Genomic DNA, 26865 nt, shown 5'->3' with positions numbered 1-26865 from the left:
TTTGGCTAAAGGAAGGTTAAACTGGTTGCATCAAGTGTGGGAAGTAGGCAATCGTGGTGGGACAAGACAAAAACTGCCTGCTCAATTTTCAATAATAAGTTAAAAGCTTAATTAAAAAGCCTTCTCTCTCCACACCAAGACAAGCGCTCCCCTTTAACCCCGTTGACACGACCTCAACCCCGGATCGATCCCAGACCCCTGCAAACTGATTCCAACTCATTGTATAAAAGGTACAAAAGAACCCCTTGTTTCTGGTTCCCTTTTGTTGTCTGCCTCAAAATACGGATTCCTTTAGTGTCACCATTACAATATCAGCAAAGGAAGGAGTGGGCTCTCAACTAGCCCCACCACTTCCTGGTACCCGTTTCCCTTGAGAACAATATTCTTGGCAAAAATGTGATAATGACCAACAATCAGCACTCACATATGGTTCAGTTGGCAATAAAGCAGGATCTGGGTCCAAGATCAAGCAACAGAACTGAGAAATCAGGTTGGATATAGCCCTAAAAGGGAATTAGTGTCAAGGAAGAACTGAGAAAAGCTATAAGTGCACGTGCAGGCATTGAACCCTCCTGGAACAATACTTAAATGGTGAAATCATGAGTGATATTAAAGGCTGTCATTTTGGACAATGAACAAGTGAACTTAAGGAAATTGAAGTCTGAAAGAGTGTAGCTCTAAGACGGCTGATAGAGAAAAAGCTAGTGTGAAACTTTGTGGGAAAATGTTAAAAATAGGCACGCTAGGTAAGAGAGAATTCCTGGTTTCTTTGCAGCCATGTATGATAAAGGGGAAAAAATTTGGGGGCACCCCCATCCCCCCCCCCTCCCCCCCCACCTTTTGTTTTGTCAAAAGAGTGCCTGTAAATAGATATAGACCGAATAGTTATGATATAACAGACAGCAGCCATTTTAAAAACATAGCTAGGGTAAATAGAAATGTTAAGGAAAAAGAAAATGTGTAATGTACTAGTCTGCTCTGTGAGCAATAGGAACATCTAGAATCAAACCAACACATTCCCGTGTGTAAACCTACCGTTTTTCATAGGGTGTGAGACTAAATGAGTTTTGTTTTGTTTTTAATCGCCACAAAGAAAAGTTCATCTCTCACTTCTATTAATTCAAAGTTGAAAAACTGATCAGGACCTTTTTTGAACAGCACGGTAAATTAGTTGCTTAGTTTGGCTTTGGAGATTTATGCATTTTAACCCTTAAGGCGTGTAACTTGAATTATCTTTTACAACACGTAAAACTGGTTATAAATAAAACCAAGTCACGCGCTCGCAATATGGCAAGTGACAAATCAGAAAATAAGGAAAAGATTAGAAGAAGTCTTTTGTTTGGATTGCGTCCGGTGATGGGTTTATTTTGGTTAACATGAGCAGATAAGCAGCTGGTAGTGAAAGAATATGAAAATTAACAGTGATCCTCTGAAGCAAGAGCAGCAGAGGCTAAGAATGCACAAAAACAAAAGAATCAATGTACACTTGACCTTAAAATAGCTCTGTGTAATCAGACTGTCAATTTTATAAGGGTACATGAAAACTCTGTAAGAACAAAACAAACAGTTACACCTTATGTAAAAATTAATATGGCTAATGTTTTTGAAAAGTTACAGTATAGAAAAAAATGTGCATTTTCCCTAGGACATGTGCAGTGTATACTGTAAAAGGGGTTTAAAAAAAATGCAAATAAAATGTGCTGCTGAATTAAAATCCTATTAGGGCTCCAAAAAGAGCCATAATAGGCTGTTTTCTCTTTTTCAGATCCCTGTGTGTTACCACAGAGTCTCTGAGCTCTGCTGATGGCTTTGAATCCAAAAGCCAAGCCTGTGTTGATGCAAATTACCTAACTGATAAAGAATGGTGAAAACTGCCAGCACAAAAGAAGCTGCAAATAAAGACAGCATTATGGCGGGCCACGTTATTGTGAGGTTTGACTGTACTTTTCTATGGTAGACCCAGAGAGCAAAGAGAAGAAAAGGGTAAAACTTCACCATAGGCAAACCCCAGGGATGAAAAATACTTAAGCATTTGACAGGCTTCTCATTGGATCACATCTGCCTTAATTAATTCATTCTCTCTCTTCTACTTTTACTGTGTCAAAGAATGTCTTCTCTGACACTGGATTGTAGTTCTGAAATATGGGTGATTCCCCACCACAGCTGCCCATAGAACAGGGCCTAAGACAAGTTCCAGAGGCGACCCAAAGAGCACCTAACATTATCCACTATCTCTTTAAGTGCACAAGTGTTAGTTCAACATACCTTCAATTGGTCTATCAAGATCTGCAAATAAGCATCAGCCTCTGTAAGTTTCTTATCAAAATCCTGAACACTGGGAACAAATCCTGAATCCACACCCTACATAAAAAATAAAATAAAGAGAGAGAAAAATCAAATCTATAATAGTGTTTTTGAGCAATTTACTTGACTAATTATATTTATTCATAACTGATGAGTAGTTAATAAAAGCTGGCTTATTTCTTTACATCATGTTGCATTTACCTAGATACATGTCAGAACATTTTAACCACAATATGGTCTCCTGTTGTATTACAAGTGGTGCACAACATTGTGACATCCACAAATTGACAGTAATCTTCATTGGTGCATGTATAGTTACCATAAACCCATACTACTACATTTAATTATGATTATTAAAATTAGTTATTTTTCATGTAGACATTTCAATTTCATTTGAAAGAAAAGTATAAAGGAAATAATTTTCCTGTTTCAGTAACAAATGGCTACCATCAAATACCATTACACTGACTATGCCAGTCAACCAGTGCAGCTGTTGGATCACTGCCCTCGTAACAGCTGAAGAAGTACTTTCATCAACCAAAAGCCAGCTTGATTCATAGACGAGTAGCCAAAGAATGAACAAACAAGAATACTGAACTAACCTCTCACTATTAGAAAGGGTCTCTCCTGTAAAGGATTTAAACTTCAGTAGGGCAGCTGGGAAATTTACATAGGTAGAAGTCCAGTTATTAGCTCCTTCAGAATGTGTATTAATTTGTATACTATTACAGTATATAAAAGTTCTAATCTCAATACATACACGTACAGATTTTTATTTTTCTGACTTGTGATTTTAAGTTCTCCGCTATAAAGCTGAATTAACATAGGGTTTGTATTTAATATTTTTTCTTCTTAAACTGAAATTGTCTGTGTTAAAATAAGTGTGTTCCAGACTGGAACACCACATCTTTAATGGGAAAGGAAAATGGATTTGTGAAGTTGAGTACTCCTTTTTGTGCACATGGCAGGTTTATACAGCACGAGTTTTGTTTTGTTTTTTTAGTAGCAGATAAAGGGTTTTATTTCTGACCATACCCAATGTAGAAAATTAAGCCTCTCCCAAAGTATTATTTATACAGTATCATCCATGCAAGTGACAGTTTATAGATCAATAAGAAAGCATTCATGACCTTAAGAACTTTACAATGTATATCAAGACATGTGACAAAATGAGACAGAGAAGGGGCAGAAGAAAGGACAGACAAGTGTTACAACAGTAACATAATCTGCAAGTTTTGAACTCTAAAGAATAGGGCCCTACCAAATTCACGGCCATGAAAAATGCATCATGGACTGTGAAATCTGGTCTCCCTCATGAAATCTGTTTTTTTTGTACTTTTACCCCGTGCTATACAGATTTCACAGGGTAGATCAGCGTTTTTCAACCTGTGGGTCCTGACCCAAAAGGAGGTTGTGGGAGGGTCGCAAGGTTATTGTAGGAGGGTTATAGTATTGCCACCCTCATTTCTGTGCTGCATTCAGAACTGGGTGGCCAGAGAGTGGCAGCTGCTAGCCAAGTGAGCAGCTCTGAAGGCAGTACCCTACCAGCAGCAGTGCAGAAGTAAGGGTGGCAATACCATACATTTCAGCAGCATTTAGAGCTAGATGACTGGAGAGTAGCAACGCAGAAGTCAAGATGGTAATATCATAATATGCCATCCTTACTTCTGCACTGCTCCTGGCAGTGGTGCTGCCTTCAGAGCTGGTCTCCCGGCCAGCAGCTGCCACTCTCTCGCCACTCAGCTCTGAAGGCAGCAGCAGCAGCACGAAAGCAAGAATGGCAGTACTGCAACCCCCCTACAATAACCTTGTGACTCTCCCCCAACAGTTCCCTTTTGGGTCAGGACCCCTACAGCTACATCACCATGAAATTTCAGATTTAAATATCTGAAATCATGAAATTTACAATTTTTAAATCCTATGACCATGAAATTGACCAAAATGGACGATGAATTTGGTAGGGCACTACTAATGAATGGGTATATAGTGTAACAATAAAGGTTACTCACCTGTAACCAGAGGGGGGCTTTGGTTGGTTGGTTTTTAGTTGACCTCTTCACATTCAGACTCTTGGGAATGTTTCAACAACACAGCATGGAACATTGGTACATTCCCAAGATTCTGAATTGACCAAGGCCACTCGAAAAAAAGAAAAAAAAAACGCATTTAAAATATATTTTTGGACTTTATGTCTAAAGATAAATTTTACATTTGTATGTAATTCTCTCCCACATTGTTAGTTTTGTCAACACAGGTTGGTTCCTTTTCTTTTTGTAGAAGATTGGTCTAGCATATAAAAAAAACTTTGTTGGTGTCCTCAGAGAGGATGAGGATACTATTATATGCAATGTAAAAATGACTCATTTATATTAGAATCTGCCAAACTGACTACATGTTATGGCGCATGAACAAATTTTTCATGCTATCCTATTGGAGAAGAGTACTCATACGTTTCTCAGGGTACGGAAACAAGATTTGGATATAATAGGTTGTTATTTTATGAGAGATCATTTTTTAATCTGCCTGCCAAGTCTGGAATTGAGCTACAAAATGAGGCCCTGATCCTGCACACTGTTCCCACAAGGATCTTCCTAAATGGTACAGCTTGTAAGATGAGTGCATTGAGCAACCAGACAATCCATACTGGCCAAGTTCAAAATACCAACATTTTGAAGCAAGGGCTAAAAATGGGGGAAACACTTCCTGATCACTGATCCAATAAAAAACCCCAAATCTTCATAACATTCTGATGTAACAAGGTATACGGTGGATCTAAACTAAGTAAACCAAGTAATTCTTAGGAAGGGATTTACCTGTGATAGTTATCTGATATACAGCTACAATTATGTAAAAATTGGTACAGTAAAAACTTCGTTATCCGGCATGTTAGGGGAATGGGTGGAGCTGGTCAGTCAAAAATTCCAGTTAACTAAGAGTTACACTTACCAATGGAGGGAGGGAATTTGGGTGCAGGAGGGAGCTCAGGGCTGAGGCTTGGGGCACGGGAGGGGTTTCAAGGTGCTGGATCTGGGCAGCCCTCACCTCAGGAGGCTACCTGAAAGCGGTGACATGTCTCAGCGGCTCCTGGGCAGAGGCACGGCCAGGCCGCTCTGTGCACTGCCTCCACAGCTCCCACTGGCTGCAGTCCCGGGCCAGTGGGAGCTGTGGAGCCAGCATTCGGGGCAGGGTGGGGACAGCGCACGGAGCCCCCATGGTTGTTTCTCCATCTAGGAGCAGCAGGGACATGTTGCCGCTTACGAGGAGCCACCCAAGGTGAGTGCTGCCCAGATCCAGCACCCCGAAATGCCGGTTTCTAGAGCTTTCTGACTGATAAAGTGCCAGATAACACAGCTTCTACTGTATTGTGCTTCATGGCTAAAGGAAGAGAACACCACCCAGCAGATAGTGACACCATAACTGCTGCAAATGGTCTAGCACTCTCAGATACAAATTCCTGCTATATCAGTAAAAGAAAGACTTTATGTATCAACCTACTTGAACTACAGAAGATTTCTGGTGAAGACGCTGCACTATGTATCATTAACATCACAGCACAGAATACTGTGCAAACACAGTCTTTATATTGCATAAAACTGCTCATTTTTACTGAAGTCACAAATCAAAATATTAATATGTGAATGGCATGGTATTCGATGGTGGTTATTTTAGGATAAAAGGCCATTTCCAAGTTCCAAGCTCTTAGTGCTTAAAAAAAACCAATTTATATGATTTATTTTTGTACATTACGTAATATTTCTTAAAATGTTTAAATATACAGTAAAATTCATAAAAAATAATTTAAGAAAAACCAACTCACTACCAGCAGGAGAAAAATAATAAATAATAAAAAATAATAAAACCAAGTATAGAAGTATAGAATCTAGCTGGCAAAGAGAAAAGGTTTTACTTCTAAGCATAGTTAGGAGTTGGTTTGGAGAGACCAACAGATGCACACAAAGCTATAGTATTTCACTAACCTGCTTTTGGTTTGTCTATTCAAGGGCAATTAGGATGCTGACTGCTAATCTGGCAAACGAACCTACTGCTTTGCCGTATTTCAGGAACAAATTTAGATGGGATTGTTTTAAAGTTATAAAGTCAAGATCAGCAACTTGCACAGCGAGATTATTATACAAGATACTACAAGTACAATTCAGTGGTTCAAATTTGGTTGTTGACAGGCAATATTTGCAGGGCACAATACACAGACAAGACAGACTTGACTGGTAGGATTATTTTAATGCTTCTTGATCTGGCTATCAGAGGCTAAACTGGGGAGAGGAAAGTCTCTCCTCCTCTCTGTGTGTAAATAACGCTTTGAAAGAAATAAGTAAATGAAAACCAATGGAATGTTTCAAAAAAGTTCAGTACAATTACCAGAGATTGCAAGATGCTATATAAGAAGTTTTTTTTGTCACCTGAATTTACAACCATTATCAATGTGATATATTTTTTTAAAATGTTGGTTTTGTTTCTCCATTTACATACATTTTCAGATTATGGAAGTCTTAATAAAAAAGGAGCTCAACAAGATGTTTTACATCTTTAGAAAAATCTTGATTCAGATTTTCAGTTAAAACCCTTTATCGAAGATGTTAAAGTTTAAGTGTATACGTTCCCCATCCCCCAAATAACCATTACTGATTATATTGTAATTTAAATTCAGTTTAAGGAAGCAACATACAGTATTTGCCAGATACAGAAGGGGAGATGGTGGAAATGCTAGCACTGCAATATATAAATTCATTTTAAAAAGAGATGGAAATCTTCCATTAAAAAATTATTATTCCTCGGAAACTTTCAATTACGTTTCCTAACATTCACGGGGTGAATTGAAATTAAACTGTTCTAATATTCATTGTACTGATACTCTGTGTAGTCCTTTTCCATATATCAACATATCCAAAAGTTTCTAGTAATATACTTGAAAAAGAAGAAACAGAGAACTTCTATATTTCACCCATGGGATCCTTTTCCTTACTTCTCTAATAACTTTTGATTTCCAAAATTGCTTTGAAACTGTATCTATTGGGTTTCTGGGAAGTGGGCGGGCGGAACCCCGCCCACTGCTAAAGGATTCCGCCCCACCCCGAGCTGAAGTGGAGGACCCACAGGACCTCAGAACCCCACTGATTTTGAGGGACAACTAATAAAAGAACAGAGACAGGAATGCGGTCAAAGGGTCATAAGAAGGGAGCCTGATGGGGACACCGAGCAGAGAACCCCGGACAGCGCCCACTGCTCCTCGAAGGCGTCAAGGGAGTCAGTGGACGCCACCCAAAGAAACTCCGCCAGGATACATGAACGGACCAAGGATCGGAAACAAGCCCCACAGTCACCGGAGTCTCCATCGGCCAACGTCCTCTCCCTGGTTGCGTAGATGGCCCTTTTAGCCAGGGTGAGGAGGAGGTTGACCAGGAGGTCCCGCGACTTTGTGGGGCCTCGGATAGGGAGTGCGTAGAGAAGGAGATGAGGGGAAAAGTGCAGCCAGAAACGTAACAGGATATTGGTGAGGAGCCGGTATAGGGGCTGCAACCTGGCGCACTCCAAGTAAACATGCGCCAGGGTCTCCCTCACGCCACAGAAGGGGCAGGTGTCTGGCACAGAGGTAAACCGTGCCAAATACACGCCCGTGCTCATGGCCCCATGAAGGAGCCGCCAACTGATATCCCCAGTAGGCCTCGGAACCAGGGTAGAGTAGAGGCAGGCCCACCGGGGCTCCTCACCCTCCAGAGGTGGCAGGGGGTCCCGCCACTTTGTATCGGGGCGGGACACGAGGGTGAGGAAGTGAAGGGTATGGAGCACGAGCGCGTAGAGGTGCTTCCTTGGCGCGGTTTGGAAGCAGACCGGCTGCAGGTTGTGCAGCCGGCTGGCGGAGAAGGGGCAGGTGGGCCGGTCAGGTCCACGGGGTAGGGGCCCAATGAAAAGGTGCGGAGGGCTCGGCGGATGGGGGGGGGGCGTTGATGCCATGCGCTCTGGCACGGACCACGGTCCGAAAGTAGCCTGAATCAATGCCACGGCATCTTGCACACGCAAAGCAGCGCTCCATCGCCTGGAGTATCACGCGGGGAGCTCACAAGGTCTATAGAGTCTCCCATAGCGTTGAGCGAACCTCCAGGACCCACAGCCCAGCTCCCCGTCGATGTCCAGGAGGTTCTCCAATCTGGTATGCTTCTCGCCATGGAGCCAATCCTCTGGCGCACCGCGGGGACTCCGCCATCCTGCGCACAGATGCTGGGATGTTGAGGAGACTAACCCCCTCTGTGGCCTGCCACGGACCTGGTCGCAGATGAAGCTCTAGTCTGGAGGAGGTCCTGGTATAAGACCGGAAGATCCTTCCTGGATCAAGAATAGGAGCTGCCGATCGTATCGGAGCCCTGGAAAGCGGCGCATGGAAAGGCATGTGCCAGATACTCTCTCATGCCAGACTACCTACACTCATATAAGTAAACCTCTGCAATTTGCCTGGATGTGGGAAGACGTGGACCTGAGTGCGTCAGGCACTCAGGTTCCTCTGTCGCTCACCTCCTCTTCAGAGGCGGTTGAGCACCGCCTGCAGGGACCCAGTGCAGTCCTGGCCAAAAGAACTCCAGAACCACCCTCCGGAGGTCGGCCAGGAAGCCCAGGGCCGGGACCAGTGTGTCGAGCCGTTACCAGAGCATGGACAGGACTAGTTGATTAAGCACCAGTGCCCTCCCTCGAAGAGAAAGGCACCAGAGGAGTCCTGTCCATTTCCGGAGCCGCCCCGCCACCCTGCCCTCCAAACCGTGCCAGTTCTCCGGCAGAGACGGATGCGTGGCAGAAAGGTAAACGCCGAGGTAGAGCAGCGGACCCGCGCTCCACCGGATGGCCTGAAGCACGGGTGGGAGGGAGCTCGCCTGCCACCTGTCCCCGACCACCAGGCCAGAGCTCTTGACCCAGTTGACCCAGGCGGAGGAGGCCACCAAGTACACCGCCTGGCAAGCCTCCACCCGCGCCAAGCCGCCCGGGTCCTGGACCACGAGGAGCACATCGTCGGCATACGCCGGCAGGACCAGTCGCAGCTCTGGCTCCTGAAGCACCAACCCCGTCAACCTCCTGCGGAGGAGACAGAGGAAAGGCTCGATGGCCAGAGCGTACAGCTGACCCGAGAGGGGGCACCCCTGCCACACTCCCCGCCCAAAGCTGACCGGCTCAGTCAGGATCCAGTTGAGCCTGACCAGACACTCTGCAGAAGCATACAGCACCTGGAGAAAACCCACAAACTGGGACCTGAAGCCTAACGCTCACAGAGTGCCCAGGAGATACCCGTAGTCCACCCTGTCGAACGCCTTCTCCTGATCCAGGGAGAGGAGGGCGAACGACAGACCATTCCTGCACCTAAGCTCCAGGAGATCCCGAACCAGATAGAGGTTATCGAAGATGCTATGGCCCAGGACAGTGTAGATCTGGTCTGGGTGGATCACGTCCTCCAGCCGCAGCGAGATGGCCTTGGCTACGATTTCGTAATCCGTGCTGAGGAGCGAGATGCGACGCCAATTCCGTAAATCGCGGAGGTCCCCCTTCTGCAGCAATAAGGCGAGCACAGCTCGCCTGCACAAGAAAGGGAGCTAACGCAAACTGTGACCCACCCCGAAGGTGAGCAAGGAGTCATGGAAGCTGCAGACCTGGTGGTAAGCCACGGCATCCTGCTTCCCGGTTCTTTTGCCCTCCCCCATGAGGGCCCTCGCGGCCCGGATGATCTGGTGGAAATCCCCCCATCGCTGGAAAGCAAGCACTACCTTTTTGCGGGAGCCCCTGACATCTTCCAGGAACTCCCGCAGCTCCTCTCACGCATGGCAGGGTGGGGTCACTGGCCTCCGGTGACCCACCAGTGGGGCCTCTGGCACAGTCCCGTGGCCCCCTGGGACGGGCAGGCAAGGGGCGGACCCGTGACGTGGCGCCCAATGGGCCGGTGCCACATGGTCCGCCTCAGACCCCGGCTCAATGGGGGGCAGTGGAGGGAAGAGGGCAGCCCCTAGGGGGTCGGTACTGTGAAAGCACCTATTTTGCCGCCCCACGTGCGGGTCTCGCGGCTCTGGTGGAGCTGCGGGACCAGTGGACTGTCCGCAGAAATGCCTGCGGCAGGTCCACCGGAGCCGTGAGACCAGTAGACCCTCCGCAGGTACGACTGCGGCAGCTCCACTGGAGCCGCCTGCCACCCCCCCCAAAATGCTGGCGCCCTAGGCAACTGCCTAAGTCGCCTAAATGAAAGCGCCGGCCCTGCCTGGGGGTCACCCTCCGGGAAAGGGAAGGAGACAGCCCCAGGGACGGCAACAACATCATGGGAGGTGGAGGGGACAGGGACGGGGTCAGGAGTAAGGGCAGGGCTGGGGTCAGGAACAGGGTTGGGAGGAGGGACAGAGATGGGACCCTGGGCCGCAGGAGCTGAACTGTCAGGAGGCGGCTCCTCGCGGCCAGGCGCAGGGGTATGAGGGGGTCCCCGGTGACACCGGGCTCAGGCTCAACCGCAGGTAGGGCAGCCTCAGCCGTGAGGGATGCAGAACCCTCAGTGGGGCCCCTGCCCAGGAAGGAAACCGGTTGCCCCGCGCCACCGGATACCCCTAGTGGCTCACCTCCCAGCCGCGAGGCACCGGCTGTCGCCTCAACAGGCTCGGCGGCTGTCAGCGGGGTGCCATCCGTGGCCGGGCAAGTGGGAGAGTCCAGGGGCCCCCCGGAGGTGGGAGTGGACGCAGCAGTCGGGGCGACGGAACACGGGGAGGGGGAATCCGGGGAGAGGTTGGCTAGGTCAAGGCCCGCTGACAGAGGGTCATCCTCCCCCTGGGTAACTGGGGTCAAACCCAGGGTCTCGATCTCCTCAAAGATGGAGGAGAGCTCACCCCCCGCCACCCCAGCTCGTCCCCACTCGCATCCGAGGTGACGCTCACCGCAGGTACTGTAGAGGGCACAGGTGGCAAGGGGATAGGAGGGGCCTCATCTGGGGCCTTTACCGGCAGGGACTGCGGAGGAGGGATGGTGGTACTCTCCAGTGCTGCCACGTCTTCCCCAGCTGGAACTGGCATACAGACCGATCCCGTGGGTATGGCGGAAGGCTCGGTGTCTGCAGCCCCCTTCCTGGTCTTACGGGGGGGGGCTTCCGCATCAGATGGTGTGAGCAGAGCCTGAGCCTTCTGCTTGCCCCACCTACCCTGTACTAGGGTCCAGCCCTCCATGGCATCATTTGCGGGCTGGTTGACAGGGGTTGGATTGGAGGGCAGGGATAGTGGTTCGTGGACTTGGCTTGGAGGAGCACTGGTGGGACAACCGGAGGAAGGGAAGGTACCCCCTGGGGAGAGCCCTCTCCCACGCCCGGCAGTACCCCTGCCGCACCCTCTTCCACAGAACCCACCAGAGCGCAGGCAGCGGAGGCGAGGCCCGCCCGCTCAGCCAGGCGCACTGGAAGAGGTCCCCCTGTGGCCTCAGCGGGAGCAGTGAGAGATTGAGGAGGAGGAGGGGCAGCCCTGCGCACCGGGCGGCCAGGGGCGCTGGCGATGACGGGGCCGGCATGCTGCCAGGGCTCAGGGGTCGCAGGAGCTCCTCCGAGCTGGGCCAAGGGGCAGTCCCTCCGGATGCGCCCCGTCGCCCGGCAGAGGTAACACCGGGCCTCCCCCGTAGAATAGTGCACCCGGTAATGGGCCCCTGATAGGGGACCAGGAAGGACCCCTCGAGTGCCTCTCTGCCATGTGCCGCCAGCGGCAGTTGAAGCTGCACCTGCCAGCGGAACGAAAGGACATGACGGAGGGCGGGGTCCTTGCAGCCCAACAGGAGAGGGCTCACATCAGAGATGGGCTTCCCCAGAGTCGAGAGGGCAGGTAGCAGGGCAGCATCGGGAAGGAAGGGAGGGACAGACGTCAGGTCAACATGGACACCCAGGTCCTCTAGCGGCTCCAGTGGGACGAACACGCCCCCCACCACCAGGCCCTTCTCCACCACCCCCTGGGCAGCAGCCTCCGAGGCAAGGAAGAAGACCACCTTGCCATACATCCTGGAGGCCGCCACAATGGCCGTGGGCCTCACCACCCTAGCCAACGCCTGCATGTAGGTCTCCATGTGGGGCGAGGTGGGTACCAGGAGGCAACAGATGCCATGCTTCCTGGTCAAGGTGGGGAATGGGCCCCGGCCGCTGTAGGTGGTAGCGGAGGCGGCGGTCGGGGGAGATGACGTAGCTGCAGGCGGGGGGGGCCACCGCCACCTGGGCGTATGCCCTGGGGGCTGGGAGAGGGGCACCTGCAGAGCTGGTGGAGGGAACAGCGGCGAGGGGCGCCGCAGCTGATGGTGGGGCCGCGGCAGTGGTGCCAGGCTCTGCCATGGAGAGCTTAGCCTTCCAAGCGGGGCCCTTCCCCTTCTTATTGCCCTGGCCCTTTCTGCCGGCTGGGGGGGCTCCCCCAGAATCGGAGGGGGCAAGGGATGCAGAAGCAGTGGAGAGCACCTTGTCGCCCGCCGCTGCGGGAGCGGTGGCAGGTGGTCCGGCAGCAGCGGTTGAGGCCGAGACTGGGGGGGGTTGTTGAGGGAGCAGGCAGGGGAGGAGGGACAAGGGTTGTCCCAGGAGTCCCACCTGCTGTGTCTCCCGCCATGGTGAGTAGGAAGGGAGGAGAAATACCAGAGGAGGGGAGGGGAGGGGAAGCAGGTCAACCACTCCTCCCTGCTAGGCTGTGGGCAGGGGAGGGGGGGCCAAAATGGGGTAGATAAGGGGACTACCAAGGACTTGGGGGGTGGGTCAGTCACCGAAACGGGATTGAAATCTGGCTCCTCTAGCTGCACTAGGGGAGGGGAGGGATACAACAGCAATGGGGGGTGCGGTGCAAGAGGGCAAACTCAAACAGGGGAGAAGCACAAGTGCACCAAAGGGGGCACGGGCGCACGAGGGGAGGGGCTAATCAAGGTGAGGGGGGCCGCAGAGGGAGGGGAGTAACCAGGCTGGGAGTGAGGCAGAGGGACCAAGGGGCTAGCTTCAGGGCTGGAGCAGGACAAACAAAGCTGCAAATGGAGACGGACGGGGCAGGCAAACAAACAGAAGCTGGGCAGGGGGGGAGGGAGCAAAAGGCTACAAAAGGGGCAAACGGGGCAGGCAACAAGGGGCAAAGCTAGGGGGCCTGTTGCAGAGGGGGAGGGGTCAGCCTGGGGGAGGGGGGGGTACATGCACCCACAAGCACTTGTGCAAAGTCAAGTGTTTGGCTGGCTGCTGCTGAAGGCCCAAACGGTGGCAATAGGGCATGACAAGCCAGGCGAGCAGCTGAGTCCCAGAGGCAAGAACCGAGGCAGATGGTAAGTGGCCTGTGGGGGTGGTGGAGGGGGCAGCAGTGGTGGTGGGGGTTGGGGAGGACACAGATGGACCAGGGGGCAGGCTCCACGCCACACCCCCTGTGTCCCTGCAAACACAATCTAGACCCCCACCACTAGAGCGCAGTTAAAGAGTTACTTAGTCCTTAATGGCCCCCTCCACAGTGGTCTCCAGAGTCCTATGCTCTCCGCTGGCAGCCTTCTCAGTCCTCACCTTCCTCAAGGCTCCAGCAGCTCCCCAGGACAAGCACAGCTCCAGCAGCAGCAGCTCCTCCTCCAGCAACCCTGGTGGCCAGGCAGGAAGGACCCCTCACAGCTGGTAGCAGTGGTGGTGGTGGGGTCCTGGCTTCTCCCTCCAGAGATGGAGGAGTGGGGGCTGGCCTGCAAGACCCCCCCACCCCTCGCTCAGCAGCAGTGGCAGCAAGCAGCAGCAGCCCAGGAAGGGAGAAGGAGCTCCAGCCAGCAGGGCAGCCAGAGAAGGGGGAGCACTCCAGCCAGCAGGGCAGCCCAGCGACACAGAGCTGCTCCCAGTAGCAGGATGCTTAGTCTGCTCTTGCCTCGAAGGGCTTGAAACTGCCCAATAGAGGGTTGGGGCAAGAAGCCTGGGATGATTATGAAAGTAGGTTCAGCTGTGGCCATGCCCCAATCAGGCCCAGCTGGCCTTATAAGAGGCTGTGAGCCAGAAGCCCAAACTGCCTCTCTCTGGCTGTAGACGGAGATGGGCCTGGCTGCAGGAAGCTAGAGACAGGGTGTCAAGTGAAGCAGGGCTGGGGAAAGGCAGAGGAGCTGGGGAGCTCCAGCCTGAAAAGCCTCAGGCTGCAGCCTAGTAGAAGGCAACAGGTACTAGGGGTTGCAGAGGGCAGCCCAGGGGTAAGCCAAGGCAGCAGGTCCAAATCCAATCTTGCCAGTGATGAGCAGGCTGATACTGCAGTCTGCCCCAGGGCATGGGGGCTAGATGATCACTGGCAGTAGCCATATACTGAGGCAAGGTGGGAATAGTGGGTGGGGATTCCCTGGGGAGAGGGACCCTAAGACTGAGGGGTTACTGCCAAGGGCAGCACCCCAGGTAAAAGGGCACTGGGTCCAGGGAGGGACACAGAGGCCAGGCAGATCACCGGCCTGCAGAGGGCGCTCTGGAGCTGCAATTGAGCTACTTCCCAGAAATCACCAGCAGGAGGCACCACAGGGGTGAGTCCGCTCCTCTACAGAAACCAATGAAGTAAAAATCGGAGCTTCTCATTCTGTCTGCCCCAAAACACAAGATTCGGTGGCTGGAAGCTGATGCTAGACAAATTCAAACTGGAAATTTGGTGCAAATTTAAAGTAATAGTAATTAGCCATTGGAACAATTTACCAAGCATTGTGGTAGATTCTCCATCACTGGAAATTTTTAAATTAAGACTGGATTTCTTTCTAAAAAGATATGCACTAGTTCAACTGTTCTCAAACTGTGGGTCGCAACCCCATTTTAATGGGGTTGCTAGGACAGGTTTAGATTTACTGCGGTTCAGGGCTGGAGCCCCACCTCATGGGGCTGAAGCCAAAGCCCAACGGCTTCAGCCCTGGATGGCAGGGCTCAGGTTACAGATCCCCCACTCAGCGCTGAAGCATTTTGGCTTTGTCACCCCGACCACACACACACACACACACACACACACACACACACAGTGTGGTGAGGCTTGGATGGGTTCAGATTTCTATATACAACCCTAGGAGGGTCGAATAGTAATTTTTGTTGTCAGAAGGGGGTCGTGGTGCAATGAAGTTTGAGAATCCCTGCACTAGTTCAAAACAAATGAATTCAGGGAAGTCCTATGGCCTGTGTTAGAGAAGTGTGCAGAGTAGATAATCACCCTCTTCCCTTCTGGCAATACAACCTATGAATCTATGAAAAAGAACTGACCATGAGATGTACCTAAAAACAGACTCCAAGAGATGCAAGAAGTCATGTAATACAATGTTGCATTTTTTACCTTTTAAAACTATACTTGATGTTATTTGAGAAAGTAGAAAAAATACTTAATTACACACAAATAGGCAGACCTGCTTAGACATTCAGCAGCAGGGTGGCCTCCTCCACAGCTGGAGATGACTACTACTTCTCATGGTCTTGATCAAGTGTCTCCTGCCCTGCCCTGCCCTGCCCGGACTGCAACTTTCCTCACAACTAGTGCCTGCAGGGACTGGGTGTTACCCACCTCACTCACTCACCGGCCAGGAGTGTGGGAGCCATCAGAAACTGTTCAGCAGAGGAGTGGCTTCCCCCACAACCTGGGGCTCATCCTCCTCCATAAAGCCTTGGCTGGGGCTCTCTGCTCTGCCAGACATGAATGATCCAGCCTCCCCCATGCCTTGTGCTTGGAGGCATTGGGTGTCACTGGCCCAGCAGCCATACAGGGAGCCATCTACAGCTCCGCTGTCACAGCCCTGCTGTCTCACTCCCATGATAGCAGTGCTGCAGAGAGCTCCCCATGCTGCTGGTGACACCCAATCCCTGCAGGTGCATTGCAACTGTTAACGGATTTCCCCTCCCCACCCCCATGGTGTAGCAAATTATGAATGTATGAAATTAAAGAATTAGACTTAGCTTAACATTTGTTAAGGAAATGTGTGTGTTGTAAAGAAAGGCCCTGACTAGAAAGAAGGCCTTAAATAATAACTCATAAGGCCAGAAGGAATGAAGTAGGGAGGATGTCTGGTTTAAAGAACTAATGCAATACGGTAAAGTTTTTAAAAAGGTGGCTTCTGACAGACAGGGGTGACTGCAGATTGTTTTAAATAAGACAGAGAATCTGCCTTAAAATGAACCAACACGGCCCTTCCTGACCCTCACATCAGTGTTAAAAGTCCATATGAATCCATGTGCAATAGAAAACTGTTGGACGGAAAGAAGAAAGAGAGCAAAGGCCTTGGGAAGAAAGGAGATTGTAAATCTTATCTGGATTAAGACTGAAAATAAGGGTGAATTGTCTCAAACTGTTTTTTAGCTGAAATCAGTACTTGGCAATGGCATCACTAGTTTGTTGAAAGGAATAAACAAAAGGAAACTCTTACAGGGGTTCTCAAACTTCATTGCACCACGACCCCTTTCTGTCAACAAAAAATACTACAGGACCCCAGGAGGGTGGACCAAAGCCTGAGCCCCAAGGCCTGCCACCCGGAGGGGAGGGGGAGAAGAGAGGAGGAGTGTGAACCCAAAGCCCTACTGCCCGAGGCTTGGGGCCAAAGCCGAAGCCCAAGGGCTTCAGCCCCAGACAACCCTAGCCCCGCTGCCCAGGGCTGAAGCCCTTGGGCTTGGGCTTTGGCCCTGGGCCCCAGCAAGACTAAGACAGCCCTGGCAACCCCATTAAAATGGGGTCCCAACCCACAGTCTGAGAACCATAGTCTTAGGCTTTGTCTACACTTACAGTTTTGCAGCACTGGCCGTTACAGCTGTGGTCGTACAGCTGTGTACGGCCAGCGCTGCAGTGTGTCCACACTGACAGCATAACCAGCGCTGCATGGTGTCCACTTGCACCAGTGCAGCGCTGTGTGAAGTGGTGCATTGTGGGGAGCTATCACGAGCCCTGCCAATTTGCTCGGGGTTGTGGGAAGGGACGGATAGGTGCGGTATTCCGCTCGTTCAACGCCGTGGTGATCGTTCCCTTTTCCAGACGTGTGCCAGTGTGATTTGCGCGTGTGATTCAGAGAAATGGAGCCGAGCTCTAGGAGTCTGATTGACATTGCCCTAGCACATCGTTGCATATTCTTATTCCCTTATCTACGCAAAGGGAAGTAGAGCCGATGCTGAAATATGGATCGCTGACTGCTGGACACTAAATGCTTGTGGCAGTAGGACGTGCTCGTAGCGTGGAATGCCGCTTTGGGCTCGAAACAAGTACTGAGTGGGGATCGACTCGCGCAATCTGGGAGACAGCAAGCGCTGCGAACTTTTAGGATCAAAGCCACTTCCTGGACTGTGCTGAGCTCGCCCAACCCTGGGGCACGGACCGAGACTGGAGAGTGCCCCTTAATGAGTAAGCGGTGGCTATTGCAGTCTGGAAGTGGCAACTCCAGACAGCACGATGGTCGCAAACAGTTGGAGTGGAAAAGTGACCATTGAATCGTGGTGAGCAGTTTGCAGGGCCATTAATCGCATCTCTTTAAGACGAACCCGTGACCTGGGGAATGTGCAACATGTGGAGCTTGCCAAATGGGTTTACCTAACTGTGGAGGGGCATAGTGGACGCATATTCCTATTTGCACACCCACCGGATCCGAGTACATTAATCTGGAAGGGGTTTTCATGTTTCTCAGGCGCGTGGATCACGTGGCGTTATCACGACATTACAAGGATGGCTGAAAGGTCATGATGCACATCTTTGAAATGCTGTGTCAGGAAGCTCAGGCAGGGCTTTTCCAGACGGAAGAATCAAGTTGGATGTCGATGCCCAGGTGATCCTGAAGACCCTTACCGTCATGCCTGATCATGAAACGTATACAGGGAAGCTGACAGGAAAGGACGGTCACTACAGCTGACGTGCAAATGACTAGAGTGTGCTTATTGGCCGTTTGAAGGCGGAATGGAGAAGTCTCTACGGGAAGCCTACACGTGTGCCAAACAGCATCCCAGCGATGTATAACCGCGTGCTGTATCCTCCATAATTTCTGGAAGGGAAGGGTGAACCTTCAGTTGAGAATGGGCTCTGAGGTTAAACGCTGGAGGCTGATTGCCCAGCCAGAGAGGAGCAATGACGAGGTCCAGCACAGTGCTCAAGTGAGGAGCTAAAGGAGCTTGATGGGTGGAAGCCAACAGCTTAATGTTGGTTTGCTTCCACTGCCGTTTAGTCAGGCCACAGCCGTACTGCATGGTTTCAGATTGCAGGTCTATGTTAATTTGGTACAGTTATGTACTTTTGTAACTAATAAACTGCTTACAAAGACAATGAAATCCTTTATTAGAAAATACATAAACAACGGAAGGGGGGTACGTGTGAGGAGCATTACACTCAAGGTCTTGAATAGGGGTTCCTTGAGGGTTGCACGCTGCCTGCATTCTGAGATTAAATGCACCTGCATGGTGTGTTGGGGTTGAGTGCATTGGTAAGGGTCGCAGTTCTCATGGATGTGGAGGAACGGTATGGTGTTGGGCAGTTGGTGGGGTAAGCACCAGGATCTTGGAAATGCGTGTTTTGAGGAAACATGGGTGGCATCAACGTCCTGATTTTTGGGCATGGGGGAGGCAGCCCAGTATGCCTGCCCTGCTCTACCACTTGGACGCATGAGGTCTGTGTGGCATCCATGAGGCTTAAGCAGCCGATCTGTGGTCTCTTGCCTTGCGTGATCCTTCTGAATGTACGTTTTCCCGCCAATGGTAATATTTTCTGTTCTGCCCGGAAAAATATTATGACGTTTCAGCGTTCTGTGGATTTCCTAGCTCTTTTTAAGTTTCGTAGCCTTCAGAACGTATCTTTGCTCCAGATGAGAAGTCACGTTAAAAAAAAAGAGTGTAAATGTGTGAATACGAGAAGACGCTGTTTTAAGAGTATTTGTCCATCGATTCTCAAACAGGTGAACATACACCTCGGAACGCCAGCAGATCGATAGCACAGGTGGGGGGGGGGGGGGGGGGGATTTTAAAGCCATTTGGATCCTGGGGAAAAGGTGGGTTGATTGCGTCTGTACAGCGGAAATAACACATGCAACACCAGGAAAGGAAGTGGCTCACAGGGGCGTGCGGGGGGGGTGGTGTTTTGAGGCGCTTTCTTTTTCCTGTTAGCCATGGGGTTTATGCAAAGGACAGGTACAGGATATTCAGAGAAGGCATCTTCACACATGCTCAAAGGGGCAGGGTGGGGTTTCAGGCGCCTTCTTTTCCCTGTGTAGCCATGGGGTTTATGCAAAGATCAGGTAAGGCGAAACAAGAGGAAAAGGCAGTCCATTGCACAACACGGCTCAAAGGAACAGGGTGGGGTTTTCAGCGCCTCTGTCTGCATCCTGTTGCCTATGGGAGTGTTATGTCAAAGATCAGTACAGGGAAATCAAGAGAATAGCATTTGCCACACATGGCTCAAAGGGCAGGGTGGGGAGTATTTCAGCTGCACTTCCTCTTCTCCGCTGTGCATCATGGGTTTATCAAGATCAGGCTGCAGGGAAATAGCACTTACAGCTATCCTGCATTTTCAACAAATTAGTAACCTTTCCAGATATCTCGCTGTCAGGGTACTGCGAGAGAGGGAGACCTTCTACAGCTTGTGGGATTCGCCCTGGTCCTACGCGAGCTTCCTGTTGTAGCCATAATCCCCCACCCTCAGGGCACAATGGCGCGGACGTGTATAGCCTCGTGCATGGCAGAGAACACATCACTCTCGCCATTAAAGCTGTTGGAAGCCGACGCATTGCACACGCTTCTGGCCTGAAACTTTGAAATTGTCGTACGACCCAGGAAAGAGAAGGGAGAAATAGGGGGCTGGAGTAGTTGAAAAGAAGTAAGCAGATTAATGTGCCTACCGTAGGCAGAAGATCTACCATGGAGCTAAAGGGCAGTCACTCTCAGGCACTAAGCTCTCAAACCGCATGTGTTGTTTGCCTCCAAACAATTCCACTTGGTAAATACAAATTTCTTCATACCTGGAAGAGACTCCTGACTATCCATAGAGCACTCGAATGGTTTGACCTTCATACTGAAACAACAGTCTCACTGCTGCACGTCTGCAGTGACATACCCGCTGTGTCACCTTCACCTGGTCTCCAGCTCCAGTGTAACTGTCCGGATATTCAATCTGGAAACATGAGGGAGGGAGAATAGAGAGTGGGGGGAGGGAGGGGGGGGGGATGGGCGAGGGGGGCGGGGAGGAGGGGGGGGGGGTGGGGGAGGGGAGGGGGGGGGGGGGGGGAGGGGGGAGGGGGGAGGGGGGGGGGGGGGGGGGGAGTGGGGGGGCGGGGTGGCAGTGGTAAAATCTCAGTACGGATCCACTCTGTAAAACGCAGGTAGTGTGGCAGCACCAAGGAGGTTTCCATCAGAGGGGAAAGGCTTTGGTGTAAGAGTCTCAACTCGTCACTTTAACCCTAACTGAACGGCATCGATCATACCTGTCTTGCATTGACTGATTGCAGTCTGGCCGTTAAGATATCTATTTCAGCGTATTGATCAGGCTCCTGGGATGTATGTGAAAAATGTTTTAAGCCCGCACACCACTGATATGAGAGGCTTGTAGGGTGTCCAGTTCGCATGCTGGGCGTTGGGGCGTGGAGCATTGTGCTTGATTGATTGATGCTCTCCTAACATCGCTTGAGCAAAAGAGAAGGATTTTTTTAGATCCCGGCAATTTAAAGAAGACGGAGCACCTGGCCAGGGTCAGTGGGATAGTGCACTGGTGACCAGCAGGGCCTTGAAAATGGAAGTCTAGGCAAAGTCAAACTGGAGCCAATAAAAACGTGGGAGTGTCCATACTGATGACCAGGTGCATCCGAGCGCTGTCTCGTACCCGGAAGCAGACACAGTGTAAGCCGCGGCAAACAGGAGTTGCGCGTGGCTGAGTTTTAGTGTAGACACCTGCTAAGTTGCAGCGCTGTAACCCCCTCACCAGCACTGCAACTTGCAAGTGTAGACAAGGCCTTAAAGGGTACATATACCTGCCTGACCACACTGAAGCCAACCAACATGGGTCTAAGCACCCCTAAGTTTAGCCCATTTGTAAGTATCTCAATCAAATGCTTATAAATGTTTTGTCACTGCTTGGATGTAATAAATTACTCACTATTTAGGCACCTTTAGAACAATTTTATAAGGCCTTTTATAAGGCCTTTGAATTTAACAAAGGAATTTATGGTTAACTTAATGTTTAGTGGTTTCCCATATTACTTTCAAATATTAATTCTCAACATATGCGCTTCAGGTGTGTCATCTGAAATCAACATTTACCAACACTTACAGATTAAAATCAAATCCTGCCAAGCTCCTCTTTTATAGCAATATGGAAACATGCATCCTGGGTATATATTTGTGGGACAGAATGAACACTGAAAGGCATATGAGTTTTTAGTACCACTTTCTCAAACATTGTTTAAACTATTACAGAAATATTCCAACAAGATGTTGGAAAGGAACTTCACAAGAATGTAATACAGTGTAACTTCAGAGTTATGAACACCTCAGGAATGAAGGTTGTTTGCAACTCTGAACAAAACATTATGGCTGTTCTTTCAAACGTTTACAACCAAACCGACTTCCTACGGCTTTGAAACTTTACTATGCTGAAGAAAAATGCTTCTTTCCCTTTTTATTTTTAAGTAGCTTACATTTAACCCAGTACTGTGCTGTATTTGGTTTGTTTTTTTTCACTCTGCTGTTACCTGATTGCATACTTCGAGTTCCAAATGAGATGTGTGGTTGACTGATCAGTTCACAACTCTGGTGTTTGTAACTCTAAGGTTCTACTGTACATATGATTTTAAACTATTTTGTTTAAAGTTAGTTGTGCACTAGAAAATTAAGAGTTAAAGGAAAAGAAAGCTTGGGGGGAGATAGCATAGGAATAAAATGGAAAATTATTAAAATAAGTAAACATCTTTACAAAGAAAAACTGTAGCTTTGAAGGTGTTTATTTTTTCTACTTCAAACAAAGGCAGAGCTGTAACAATATTTGAAAAAGTCAACTCTGCCACATTTCAGAAAAGATGTGGACAAACTGGAGAAAGTCCAGAGGAGAACAAAAAATGATTAAAGGTCTAGAAAATATGACCTATGAGGAAAGTTTGAAAAAATTGGGTTAGTTTAGTTTGCAGAAGAGAAAACTGAGGGGACATATTAACAGTTTTCAGGCAAATAAAAGGATGTTACAAGGCAGAGGGAGAAAAATTGTTCTTGTTAACCTCTGAGGATAGGACAAGAAGAAGTGGGCTTAAATTGCAGCAAGGGAGGTTTATGCTGGACATTAGGAAAAACTTCCTAACTGCAAGTGTAGTTAAGCACTGGGATAAATTACCTATGGAGGTTATGGAATCTCCAAGTTTTTAAGAGCAGGTAAGACAATCACTTGTCAGGGACCGTCTATATATAATACTCACTCCTGCCTTGAGTGCAGAGGACTGGACTAGAAGACCTCTCGAGGTCCCTTCCAGTCCTACTATTAAGGAGACTATATACTTATTTCTTTTTCCCCCGAAAATAAAACTTCTCTACATTGGGAGGGAAAAATGAATCCAGCTTTGCAACCTGAGCTATCTCTGCAAAAGAGTCCTCAAACAAGGGTGGATGAAGGTAGCAAAGGAGGAGAAGTGGTTGCCTACACTAAGGGTTGGATCTGCTTACCTACACTTCACAGGGATGTGGATTTTCACACTCCTGAGCAACAGTTAAGTCAACTTAATTTTCTAATGTAGAATAGGCCATAGCTGCAGCTGTACTGAATGGTGAAAGGAATAATTGGAGCAGCTTGGCAGAGCTATGATTGTAATATGAGGCAATCTGGAGGGGCTGTGTCCCTGAGTCCCTTTCCCCGACCCCTGTGTGTGTGATCAAAGGAAAGAGGTATGTGTGTGCTCTGAGATATCCAGTCTCTCTCAATTCAGTGCTGTGTTGTGCAATGCCCCCTCTAATTGTTTCCATCCATGCGTGGAATAAATTTTATTATGTGCAGCACCCGTATCGAGGTAATATGCGGATGTGCGCCATCACTCCGTACTTTCATGGCAGCCCGTATCCCACTAAGAGCTCACAACGTCCTACTGTTAGAACCTAACTGGGTCTTAGGGAAGGTCTGTCTTCAGGTGACATCTGCAGTATCCATCTATTCATTCCTACAGCCTCCCTCCATAAGGATCAGTACATGCTCCACAAACTAGACATATAAATGCACCACTGAAATGCAGTCATCTCTGGGGAGGAAAGTCAGCAGCCAATAGCACAGAGCACTATGTAGTAGTTTGGAAAGAGAAGGGGAATTTTGGACAGGAAGAATCTCTTCCTCTTATGCAAAATGCTTGAGTTATTTAATGTTCAGACAGGGCTTAATCTGTAAAGATCTCATCTGACTGTAAAATATAATACCATATTAGAAAACATACATGTTTCACTAAGGCTCAACATTTTTAAAAATACTCAAAATTCCCCTTACTATCATCTTCTTGTATTAACAATACAAAGCGCTTTAAAAGTCTACAGACTACTCAACCTTCATGTTGTTTATATTTTTATATTGGATCAGCTTGGACAATTAAAGTAGCACAGTCAAATCACCTTCAGATTCTCATGCACACATACAATGTTCCAATGTCTGGGTTATTACAGTGAAACACATAGTTCTGTAAATTTATACAGCACTTTACAGACACATGGTCCACTCAGGCAAACTTTCACTTGACATAAAGTTCTGCCACTTCTTTTCATGAGGCCACTCAACATGAGTAACAGCTACATGAGTAATACCTTTCAGGATCAGGCCCCTAGATAAACCACATGTCCTGCCCACAAAAGCTTTGCAAACAGTGCTAAGGGAAGTTTAAATCCACAACAGGGAACTGTCGTCACTGGAAATCAGACAAAAACAGTCACAAAAATATTTCCATTGTTCCTAGTTTTGGTAATTTCCTTTTAAAACACAAATCTAAAAGCCAACGATATTTAGTGCTTTTCATTTATAAATTTCAGTGTTTTACAGAGGAAGGTCAATATTATTCTCATTTGGAAAATGGGGAACTGAGGCACAGTGTGGGGTGAGGTGACTTTTCTAGGCCACACAGAAACTCAGTGGGAGAGCTGGGGAAAGACCCAAGGTCTCTTGACTCCCACGGATTCCAACTCCCAGCCCCAGGGCTGGGAGAGAGGACTCTCTCCCCAGGGTCCGGGTGGGGAGGGGAGGCAGCAAACTCCTCCCAGGGCTGGAGGGGGAGCCAGTCGTGCCTGTGCATCAACATCCCCCACCTCACCCCATTGCCCTCCATCCACCTCACCCCGGTGCCCTCCACTGCCCATTCTCCACCCATCTCCCCTCACTGTTATTTACCAAAACATGCAGGTCCACCTGTGGCTATGACCATGTACACACGAGTACTAATCAAGTATGTGGCCCCTGATGGCCCCTTGTGCAGCTACACAGGCATGCAGCTTAGAGGGAGCACTGATGTTATGTAGGCTGTATCACTATTGGGGCACAGGGATCTTCTTGCTATGAGGACTGTCGGAAGTTAAGTAGATGAGAATGGTCTGTTAAGTTTAATGATACATAAATGAAACTACCATATAGTGTCAGATGGTGCTTCCATTTGGCCTTCCAAAATACTTAAGTTAATTCCACTTATTTCCATGTCCTCAGCCTGGGGACAAATAGAAGAACAAGCCTCTGATGTTTGGACAGTTTCAGTGTGACTTTTTTATCATCATCAGTCTGATATTTTGTATTCTCATAGTCCACACCGCTGCTTCTTTAAGAGAGTAAGGAAGCCACATGCCTGGTTTCTGAGCAAGGGAGAATTCCTGATTGATTATTCCACTGAAGCATTTATGAACCAAACATCTCCTGTGGAATTCTGCTGGGCTGGTGACTTCAGACCACTTATGTCTACCACATGCCAGAAACAAGTTTCTTACCCTCTTCCTGTGCCTTATCTTCTGTACAGCCCAACCATGCTGCAATTTCTCCTCCTCATCTGACGCAGAGGGAAACTAAACAGCCTTTTTAAAGTTAGGCCTTAACACCTTCCCATTTGCTGCAGGTCTCTGCTCTGGGGACAAGAAGCAAGACGATTTAGTCCTTCGATGGGCCTTGTCAGTTATTTGATCACACCTGTCCTTGCCTGACTAAGGGACAGATCTGCTTTTCAACATCAAGAGCCTGTTGTCTGTTTCTTGTCCATTCCTTCTCTGCGCAACAGGGGAAGTAGAAGTGATAGGGACTCCAAACAGCTGAGGGCATACCACTCTGGTCAGCAACAAAGTACTGGGAAAGAGTAAGAGGCTAAAGGTTAGAAAAGCTCACTATGGTCCCAAAAAGCATTGGGAAAATGATAGGGTACTCATGAGACTCTGAGCTGCTGTTACAGAGGCAGGAAGTTATAGGGAACCCCCAGCTGTCAAGTCCCTATGAGAGGGGGAAGAGGCCACTGCTGAGTTCAGCTCTGAACTTCCTCCAAAAAGACTGTGGTCCATCCTCTTAGTAAAGGGCACCTGAATTATGAACAGGGGGGCTTGGAGAGATTAGATTTTTATCACTAAATGTCAATTTCACCAGAGACACAAACTGATGAAAAATGTTTCCATTAATCATCATCATCAAAATTTACAAATGGGCCAAGAAACAAAATGCTGCTTGAGAACTCAGTTTGATTTAACAATATTTACTTTGTATATTTTGACATCTGATGTTGACACTTTTTAATGGTTATAAAGCTTTAACTTTCTGAATCTCAATATCTACGGTCATTAAATAATTATTGTGTGAACCCCTCTAGTTTCCCACAATTGTGAAAGTTTAAATAAATGTATTTTTAAAATGCTTAAAAATAAATATCTGTCAACATGATGAAAAATAAAAAATCAAATTTGGCAAGGTCTATGGATAGGCAACTAAAACCCAGCAGTAAAATGTTTAACATCAATACAAGAAAGCTCTGTAAGAAAAAACCAGTGAAGCACTAGACACATTTCTAGTAACATTATAAAAAAAATTAGAGGTGTAAAGGTGCAAATGACTGGCAAGGAGATGGACTTCAGTTTTAAAATTTAGAGATTTTAGCATTAATTTTTAAAAAAAAGAGAATAAGAGGACGCACACTGACAAGATTTGGCTACGGTTCACTAAAAGTGTAAACAGAGAGCCTGAACTAGGGAACAATTGAGCAATAAAAACCCAGAACAAACAAATTCCATTCTAAAGTATCAGGCAACTAGTAATACTTTTTTGCAACAAAGTTAAATAGAAGGGAGGAGCTTATAAAACTTTTTATATAAATGAATGTTTTTCATAAAGTTTTATAGAAAAAAATATTCCCATAATTTATGCCCAACATATTATGCAAAGGAATGTGGAAAAAAAAATAAACTATCTACTGTTGTTCTTTAATCTTATGTTTAGGCCAGTTCTACATTAGCAAATTATGCTAGCATAACTACGTCACTCAGGGATGAGACAAATTCACAGCTCTGAGCAGTGTAGTGATGTCAACTTAACTCCCCATGTAGACAGAAGAATTCTTCCATCAACCTAGCTATAGCCTCTCGGAGGTGATTTATCTATGCTGAGAGAACCCCTCCCATCTGCATAGGTAGTGTCTACACATGGGCTT

At 48.3% G+C, this 26865-nt stretch overlaps 1 protein-coding gene across 6 annotated transcripts in view; it reads right to left on the bottom strand.

Annotated features, from left to right (window-relative positions):
- The window catches only part of OSBPL9 (oxysterol binding protein like 9), a 143972-nt gene that overhangs the window by 64348 nt on the left and 52759 nt on the right, over positions 1-26865 (bottom strand). For all 6 annotated transcript variants that reach the window (XM_075067607.1, XM_075067602.1, XM_075067604.1 and 3 more), the window contains one exon: positions 2266-2361. In XM_075067607.1, the coding sequence (XP_074923708.1) occupies positions 2266-2361 (96 nt within the window). The remainder of the gene's footprint in view (positions 1-2265; positions 2362-26865) is intronic.

This window comes from Chelonoidis abingdonii, chromosome 7 (assembly GCF_003597395.2).
Source record: "Chelonoidis abingdonii isolate Lonesome George chromosome 7, CheloAbing_2.0, whole genome shotgun sequence".
NCBI lineage: Eukaryota > Metazoa > Chordata > Testudines > Testudinidae > Chelonoidis > Chelonoidis abingdonii.
This window is presented reverse-complemented; position numbering and strand designations above follow the sequence as displayed.